Here is a 10,000-nt window from a genome sequence, read left to right on the forward strand (position 1 = left end):
ACTGACTCCACATCTTCTGTTATTACAGTAGAGACGAATGAACAGGTGAAAGTGTTTGAAAGGCTTAAAGAAATATCCAATGACAGAGCAGCAGCCCTCTGCACACGGCACGTCTGACTTCATGATCATTGAGGAGGAACTTGTACGTGTTGCTCTTCGTGGCCGTGAATGTGAATCCCATGATTGGATAAATCAGGGAGCGTCTCGTTGTTGTTATCATTATCAGTTTCACTGTTATCTGTGTTTTCTTGTTATTTTCTCGTTTCCTCTTCTCTCTTTGATTTAAACTGACATGATGATGTCACGTTTACCCGAGCGGACCAGGAAGAGAAGCTGCTGATGGGAATCCAAATAAATAAACACACCAACAACATAAACCCAGCAGACACTGATCCACTGCGCTGTTTGTCTCCCGCTCCGTGCTCAGAGTCAAACCAGGCAGCTCCACAGGATTCATAAAGTATGTCAAAAATCTAATAAAATAAAATTAAAAAATAAAACATTAAATTTAAAAAAAAAAAAAGCTCTCCCATATCAACCCACGGGCCGGATGTGATGTTCAATCGGGCCGGGTCTGGCCCGCGGGCCGTAACCATGGCATTCCTGATCTATATGTTTGTGCAAATCATGAACAAACACGACATTCTTCCTGATGATGAGCTCCGGGTGAAGCTGCTCAGTTGTAGGAGAAAGAATCTCTGCATTGATGAATTCAGAGACTTTGAAGCAGGAATCTAATTAAATGTCAAACCTCCATTATGATCCTATAATGTAATGAGAAGACAAACATGATTAGTGCAGCATTCGGCTGCTGCTGTCGACTCTCACAAACAATCCATGATCAATGTTTCTCCACCGCCGGATGATGAAATGTCAGAGCTGGTTCTTTACATCCACACTGTTCAAGATTTACACTAGTCAGAGGAGGAAACCTGCAGTCTCTGCAAGACCTAGAAGTAAATCTGTGTGTGTGTGTGTGTGTGTGTGTGTGTGTGTGTGTGTGTGTGTGTCTACAGGGGCTTGTTCCAGTTCAGTATTTTCCATTAACAGTGTGACATTTCTCGGTGAGCCTGTGAACAAACTGCTCCTCCGTGTGCTGCCTGAGTCTCCTCATCACTCACTCCTTCTTTTATCATGTCGTCTCTTCATTCACGTTCACCTCTGTAAATATTTCCACATTTACAGCTGAGACTCTGCTCTGTCTCTCTGTTACTCAGAGTTAGTCAACATGTTCTCTGCAGCACAGTCACATGACTTCACACATTCCTGTTGTATCTAAGACCTGCCCTGTACAAACACACAGCCTCACAGCCGCTGAGCCGTTCCCTCATTAGCACCAAGCTAACAGCTAAGTGTTTTGCCCCTGTTTCTTTTCCTCCTCTCGTTTCATTCAGCAAAAACAAACGATGAAACAGGAGCAGCTTCTCTAAATATGGACTGAAAACACACAGAACATTCTTCTTGATGAGAACAGACTCAGAGTCGACAGCTGCTGCAGCAGGACTGAGCATTAGCTCAGACACAACACTAACATGCTGACGTTTAGCAGGTAGGCTAACATGTTTAGCATCTTTGCTAATTACGCTAAACCCAAAACAGAGCCGACGCTGATGGAAATGTTTTCCAGAAAATACTGATGAGTCAGAGTTCATCCTCTGGGAAACCTTAACGTTCCTTTAATGTTCCCGCCAATATTTGAGGAAATATTTAGAGCGATTGATCGATCGACCGACAGTCCTCCCCCAACCCGAACAACCATCGAGCCTCTGATTGGACCCTGAGGAGCATCTCCTCAAACAGTGCCCCTACGGCAGCAGGTGTACTGGACCTCAGTTGTCATGGTTACAATAATAAACACACAGGCTTTACAGAGAGTGGTGTACCTACCTTTGTCACCAAGGTTACTATAGTAACGGTCATGGCTTGGTTAGGTTAAGGAAAAGATGGTGATTTGGGTTAAAATAAGCACTTCCTCAACATTAGACAATCTCTGTTGTCATGGTTACAATAACAACAACGAACTGTCAGGGATAACAGAAAGAAACCAGGCATCGAACACACCGCTCTCCTGTGCCACATCCACCACCTCCTCCTGACGTGGACTCTCTTTATTCTACGTCACCGACACCTTCCCCTTCGCTCCCGTCATCATTACTACGACCACTAGATGTCGCCTAGCAACAGAACCGAACTATGATGTCATAACAACCTGCTGACAGACGAGCTGTGGGCTGGTTTGTTACAGGAGGACAGACTCACAGTCATATGCTACTAGCTAAGCTAAAAACAAGACTCAACAACAAACCAACATTCACAAACTTTGTTCCCGTCTTACACATCTCTAACATCTGTAAGATCACACACACACACACACACACACACACACACAGAGCCATGTACCACCAGGCCTAACTGATTGTGTCTCCCAGGCTTCGTCCTCAGTCAGCAGGATGTTCTCAGAGGAGCAGTCTGGTTTTCTGTGAAGATGTGAACTGACTAACACCCAGCAGCCCTGAGCGTGGGTGTACATGTATGTGTGCATTAACGCAGTGTAAGGTGTGTGTTTGTGACTCACCGTGGTCGTGTGCGAACACCAGCAGGGACAGCTCCTTCAGTCTCTGTGCGACCTCATCGTACGGCCCACAATGCTCCCCGGCCCCGTGGGCCACGAACACCAGAGCCCTGAGGGAGGGAGATAAAGTTTATTCAAGTTTTCATAGATGCAGACCTGGTCTCTCTCTCCGTCTCTCTCTCACCCAGAGACAAACCAACAGATCATGTCTGTGTTGTGTTTCCTCCACCAGCTGATAGAGATGGAGCAACTGATGGAGAGGAGGTGAGCTTAAAGCAGGAAGATTCCCATTGGACGTTGACTGGTCCTGTACATATACGTATACACATGTATACGTATATGTGTGTGTGTGTATATATATATATATATATATATATAAATACATACACAATAAAGGTTCTGTATAATATATGTGTTCCTGAGTGACGGAGATTAAAGAGACTGAGAGGGAGACGGACTGTGTTTTCAGAGACGGCAGCCATCATCTGTCTGTCTGTCTGTCTGTCTGTCTGTCTGTCTGTCTGTCTGTCTGTCTGTCTGTCTGTCTGTCTATCTGCCCCTCCCTCCCCTCCCTGCCCCTCCCTCCCCTGCCCCTCCCCCCCGACTCTAAATAGACTCTGAGGGAATCCAGTAAAACGCAGTGAGACCCATAAATACACTGCAAACAGCCAGGACTCTTCAGTCTGTTTATTCATACAAACTATGGTTCTCTGACAGCAGCCATTAAATATTCAGACAAACTCAGACTCAGTTTCCATCCCAGAGCTTTTTAAATGTGATTTAAATGTATTCACTTGAGAAATAAACACTTGAGGTCAAATATCCTGAAGTTTTACAGCCGGTTTGAGGCAGAACATTTTGTTGATGAGAACATTATCCAGTAAAATGACTCTTTATTTGCATGTTTCCTGCTGCAGAGTCGTGCGACCTGTGTTTACCTCAGCGCTGCTTACAGAGACGTGCACTTTATTCTGCATGTGTCTGCAGACTGTGGTCCAGCTGAATCTCCTCTCAGGTCAACTTGTGTCAGAGCAAAACAAAGCTGAGGTTTTCAGATGTTTAAAGTTTAATGTATGTGTGTGTGCATATACATATATATATATATATGTGTGTGTGTGTGTATGTGTGTGTGTATATGATGGGATCATGATTCCTAGTAAGAGGAGATTTGACTGAAATCACATGTTGCAGCAGTAAAAGTCTAAAGAGGAATTGTTTATGAAGCACTGTAAAGAGTCTTCATGCAGCAGTGGAGGTGCGTCACTGTTCATATGAGCCGTGATATTTACATTTCAGTTAGTGATAATATCCATGAGCTCTGTGCTGGCTCATCTGGACGATCGAGTCCAACAAGACCAGAAGCAGCTCAACATGTAAAATCATCCTGTTCATTCCACTTAATAAATCCATTGAAGGCAGAGAGACGGAGAGAGGAGGTGAAGAAGGTGTAAAGTGTATTCTTCTGAATGGAGGTTTCATTTCACGTTGGTTTGGTTAATGAATAAAATCAGCAGCAGCTCTGAGACGCTGCAGTGTTGTTTCTCTGAACAGCAGCAGCCTGAGCCTCAATCAGCAGCTGACAATCACAAATGTATTCAGCCACAGAGAAGAGGGAGCGGCGGGAAACGGGGGGGGGGGGGGTAAGAGCTTCATTAGCAAATCACTCCACTTTCACTTGCTGCTCTTTCCCTCCTTTCAGAAAGCTCTCGCCCCGGGCAGAAACTTCCTCTTCACTTGTTGGTTTGTGTCTGTGTGTGTGTGAGTGTGTGTGTGTGTGTGTGTGTGTGTGTGTGTGTGTCTGTGTGTGTGTGTGTGTGTGTGTGGTTGTGTGAAAGAGTGTCTTTGTGCAGACATAATGTGCAGCAGGGGTTTCATGGGGGTTTCATGGGGGTTTCATGGGGGTTTCATGGGGGTTTCATGGGGGTTTCATGGGGCTACTCTGGGCTCATTGAACAGACGACTGGAAGCTGAACAACTTGTCACTGACGAGCTGTGATGTGACATTTGTCATTTTCTGTCTCTTCCTCTGAGATCGTCTCCGTCCTCTAAACACCTCTCCGCTCGGCTCAGCCTCTCTCTCTCTTTTCTCCATCTTTGTTCTGCTGGTGAATTTCAGCTTTAAGTAGAAAGAAAAAAATCTAATAAAGTCAAACTATGTGGAGATATAAAGTCTGCACTTTCTGAAAGTTTGAAGGGTTTCATTACCCAGAGAATAATCTCATAACACTTCAAAGACTGAACAGAGTGTGCTTTGACTCAGCCACAGCGTCTGGCTCAGTCACTTCCCTCTGCACCGAGAGTCTGCGGAGGCTCAACAGGCGAACACTGCTCCTTCGACAGGCTGTGACAAGGAGGCATTTTACTACGTCACTCAGCCTCCTTCACCTGGAGACAGGTGCACAGCTCCCTGTGGAAACACTGGTTGACATGGCCGGTCTCATTCAGGTTCACTCTGAATGTGGAGCTGTCACAGAATGACGCTTCCCTTTGCGCCTCAAACACCGACGGGACTTCAGAGGTCGACAGTGACATCATCACCTGTCAGGAGGCGTCTGACTTCTACTCAGCTCTTCTGACGGCCGAGCGCTTCATCTGATTTTATTGTCCATTATGATTTTGGCTTCCAACTATGAAAACAAGGTAATGCCGGTGCCACGGGGACGACCATCCCTCCATCCACTTCCTGGTTATGTTCCGGCGCACAAAATCTGTTTTTTTATTTATTCATTTAATCATTTTTTGGCAGATCTTGATGTTAGCTTTACTTTCTACAAGCTGCTGCCTGGGTTGGTGTGTTGATCTTATTTATTTTGATCCAATTTATTTTTATTCATTTTTATATTATGGGCCTATATTTAATTGTATATATTTAGATATCATACATTATTTACTATTTTATTCATTTATCTAATTTTTCATCTAATTAGTTTTTCTGTCAAATTGTATTTAAAGTTGGAGAAAGTCGTCTGTTAAAAAGACAAAGTTCAATAAATGATGGTGTTTCCAAAGTCAATGAGTAATCGTGTTCAATAATCCAGATCTCAATATTGATTCAAATAATCACGATTATGATTTTGCATTAATGGAGCACAATGTCTCATCTCACCATCAGCTGCTAAAATTACCAACAAACAGAAACAGAAAAATAAATGACTTTATTCCTGTTAATCAACGTATCAATGAAGAAAGAAGTTTGATCACTAGATGTATTTGTCTCAAACAATAATGAAAGTGGAAGCAGTTACACATTAACACTTTATCCTCTGGTGTTGCTCCCTGCCTTTCATGCTGACTGTGCATTAATGATTATTGATATATTGATTATTACACTGAAGTATTTTAATCTTTTCATTAACTCTCTTCACTCTGTCTCTCCTGGGAACTGGAGACCCTCGTCTCTCCCACAGTGTTTCAGTGGCTGGAACAACATGGCTTCTAACCAGCCTTATTAAAACACAGAGCTGAGTCCTCCCTCTGTCTCCAGACAAGCACAGGCCCAAAACAAAGCCAGGACCATAATCCCCTTAATGCCACGCTGACTGACCCCAAGGTTATTTAGGTCCTCACCGACCTCAGCTCTGCTCACACGCCACGATCTGCACCTTCCACTGGGAAATGAAAATCTCAGGCATTTAACGCGTCCAGCTGATGTTCCACACGAACACACAACAGAATCCGTGCAGGATTATTCATCCTGTAGATCACCTGGATTCCAGGTAAACAGGCATTTTCCATGCAACACAGTGAGAAAAACACAGGTGTGATGAATAAGACTAATGATGGCTGAATTCCATTAAGCTACTTCTGTTTTGTTGAGGCCGGTTCTCTGTCACACTGTCAGGGCTTCCTGGGACACTTGAATATAACAGAGTCAGCAGTAATGTAACACCTGTGCCTTTCTTACTACGAGGCACAGGTGTTATACCACCTGACTGTCCTGTGGTGTTGCACCTGTTGGGGCAGGACAAGGTTTAATCTGACAGAGTGAGTGTGCAGGTCTAAATGAACTGACCACATGAACACTTGAACATAATTAGAACAGATGACAGAGTCACATCAGACCTTCCACTGTTCACTGGTTTCTATTTTTCAGTTCAGTATTTTTAAATCTTTTTTAAAGGCTGTGACATCACATCTCTGCGGGGAAACTGGTCAACACCACGAGGATGTGTGTGACCAGTGTTTACTGGTGCGGCCTCAAATAAACCTGATGCAAACACACTGTAGTGACATGAACACTGCAGGTTCTGGCGTCCGAGTCCAGACACGACAGGAGCCAGAGGAGACGACCCAACACTGACATGGTAATCTGATTAATGGACTTAGACTGTGTGTGTGTGTGTGTGTGTGTGTGTGTGAGAACATACATGTATGTGGGTGGGTGACCACATGAGTGCTGGTAAACACACACTCAGTGTACAGTTACAGGGGTGTGTGTTAAGTATAGAAATAAAGAGGCAAAGATTACAGGGGTAAAGAGCAGAGACAGAAGGAGCAGATATGTCTCCTGTCAGACAGAGACGGAGGAGACAGGACGTCGACTGCTTTTTAAAATCTATAAACAGGGAACAGACAGCGGCTGTTTTTATCTCTGTCATCATCTACTTTCTTTAACCTCCTCTGGTGGAGCTTGAGCTGCTGCTTCAGGACAGTCCGTGGTACAAATACGTGTCCTGAGTGAACAGTGTGAACCCAGCTAACAAGCTGACAGTTAGCATCAGTTAGCATGCTCGTTAGCGTTTGTCTTTCCTCTTCAAAGACTCGTTTTCACAACACTACATTACCAACAGCGTTTCAATGAGTCAAGCTGCTGCCCTCTCTTCTTCACAGGCTCCGGTCTTTGTCACCCGCCACAGTGACAGAAACGATAGATACAAGGGCCGGAGGTCAAGCTAGCTTTAGAGACAATCCCTGCTGCCGCCACAAGAGGGCGGGAAATGACACGATGAATGAAACAGGCATCAGATCCTTTATGAGACAGAAGCTGTTCTGAGATCAGATCTGTGTCGTTCTAGTGTGTGACGTCACCACATGCCATTACACAAAGAGCAACGATTGATGGCGTTTACAGTCTTTTATAATGGTGGTCTGCTGGTGACCACTGGTATATCCAGCTCTATTCAAACACAACCACATTAGCATTATACTGCTAACGCTGTTCTAATCATAATAACCTGAAGTGAAGCACAAACACTGCACTGTCATTGCACTGATCTTCATTCAGGACGACGCTGTGTGAGACGCCTTCACCTCCAGTTCCCTGCTGCACGAGGAGCAAAACAAAGTGGAGATGACAGAGAGGAACATGTGTGAAAGGTGGAAAGCAAGATGGAGTCTGAGAGCAGGACGGAGCGTGACAAAGAGAGTGTGTGTGTGTGTGACAGAAAACACACAAGACAGACACACAGGAAATGAGTGTGTGGTGGAGAGGAGACAGACAGTCGGACAGCAGGAAGGTTTACAGAGTAAAAGTTAAACTGAAGACTCAGACTCAAATATCAGTGTTTCCTCAAACGCTGTTGTTTTAACCTCAGAGCCAAAACCTGTTTCTTCACCGCGGAGTGTAAAGGTCAATAAAACAATGGAGCTCCAGGCAACTCATTTACATGGCACCAAATATTCTGAGATACACATGCAAAGACTTTGGTCAGTTTTGTATGAGGCACATGAGACTGCAAACTCAGCATCCAATGAGAAAGGGACCTGAGGAACAGAGTCTGTCACCACAGGCACACTTCACCTTTTCATGACGCTCTACTCCGACTCACTAAGAACAGACTCTGCTGCTGCTGCTTCACTTGTTAATGTTGGAATCCATCAACTTATTTCTCCATGGAATGAAAATTGAAAACTGTCTCCTCATATCAACGTACAGTAAATGATCACACCTGGAAACATCTGCTCTTCATCTGAATACAAGTAAATATAACGTAGATTTTATAGACTGAAATACTCACGAGGCAAAAACACAAAGGGAACTACTGTGTGACAAGGCTTTTATTTTGTAGAGTTTCCTCCAGCAGCAGGGAGTCTGAAGAAAGTCATGTAACAACAACAGGCTGCAGCTCAGACATCGGATCAGTGACATGTTCTTTCTGTAAACACACAGGGGGAGCAGTGCATGCTGGTCCACAGGTCTCCGTCAGGGTTCATGCCCCAGTTAGAGGTCTGTTGGAAGAGCTGTCAATCATTGACGATGCCCCTCCCCTCCACCTTTCACCTACTTCCTGGTTCTAATGAAAGGGCTTTTCAGGACCCTGTGACCTTTGACCCCATCTTATACTCACCCATCCATGTAATAAAGGCAGTGAGATATCTGCATAAATATTACATGTAATAAGAAAATGCCTAATGTTTATATTTATGTAAGTTTTTTAATTGTAGAGAAAATTTCATCCTCGTTCCACAAAGTGGCAACAACCAAGCGGCTCTGAACAGAGACTGTGTGACTGATCTGAGCGTCTCAGTTTAAACTCCAGTATCAACAGAGGAGGTGGATGGAGACACGTTAGCTGATGTACACTCAGTATATGTCTGTTATTTAGGTCAGCTTCACCTTTTGGCCTTTGTTGATGTGATTACTGTCCTTGACATTTACACATGAGAGCAGGTGATGTTTGGCCTGAAACACTGTTCTTGTACTGGAGAACAGAACATGTGACTGCTGTGTTTTTTAATCCATCACCTGCTTGATTTATCATTCATCAGACTGGGGTCATTATTTAACTGTAACTGTATTTAACACGTTTGCAAAGTGGCCACTAAAAGAAACGTTAACTAAAACAGAGCAGGACGGCAGATGGTCGGAGTTCTGGTAAAATCAGGAACCGAGCAAAGAAACTTCAGTTTTTACCTCCACAGACCGAAGTCACAGTCAGCTGACGTCAACCAGCCGGAACAAGACCAGCCTGTCAGTCCACACTCAGGTCACAGAGCGTCCTCCACTCAGCGTGAGCTCCATATGAAACAAAGCTCTGGTCAGTGAACCGTCTGCTCTACAGGTGCCGAGGGCAGCGGCGTCAATCAATCACCATGGTTACGTCACATCTCGGGTGTACTGGTGTTAACAGTGATCTCGTTAACAACATTCACTGGTTCCTCTCAGCTGCTCTGTCCTCTGTGATAAACCCAAACACTTCAGAAACTGTGACGTCACTATTCAAAATGATTAAGTGATTAATTAAGAAAATAATCACCAGGCAGTTTATCAATTAATAAAAATCATTAACCACATGACTTTCATCACTGCTATGATATTATCAGAAGTCACTATATCTTCACACGTTACCATAAACATTTATGAATCATCATCACCATCATCATCACCATCATCAGCTTCATCATCATCACCATCATCAGCTTCATCATTATCATCATCACCATCATCATCACCACCATCACCATCATCACCATCATCACCACCATCAT

At 44.2% G+C, this 10,000-nt stretch overlaps 1 protein-coding gene across 5 annotated transcripts in view; it reads right to left on the minus strand.

The window, feature by feature from the left end:
• Window positions 1-10,000, minus strand: part of mgll (monoglyceride lipase) — a 33,511-nt gene that overhangs the window by 16,387 nt on the left and 7,124 nt on the right. For all 5 annotated transcript variants that reach the window (XM_056385627.1, XM_056385628.1, XM_056385625.1 and 2 more), the window contains one exon: window positions 2,576-2,682. In XM_056385627.1, the coding sequence (XP_056241602.1) occupies window positions 2,576-2,682 (107 nt within the window). The remainder of the gene's footprint in view (window positions 1-2,575; window positions 2,683-10,000) is intronic.

Source organism: Seriola aureovittata, chromosome 9, assembly GCF_021018895.1.
Source record: "Seriola aureovittata isolate HTS-2021-v1 ecotype China chromosome 9, ASM2101889v1, whole genome shotgun sequence".
Lineage (NCBI taxonomy): Eukaryota > Metazoa > Chordata > Actinopteri > Carangiformes > Carangidae > Seriola > Seriola aureovittata.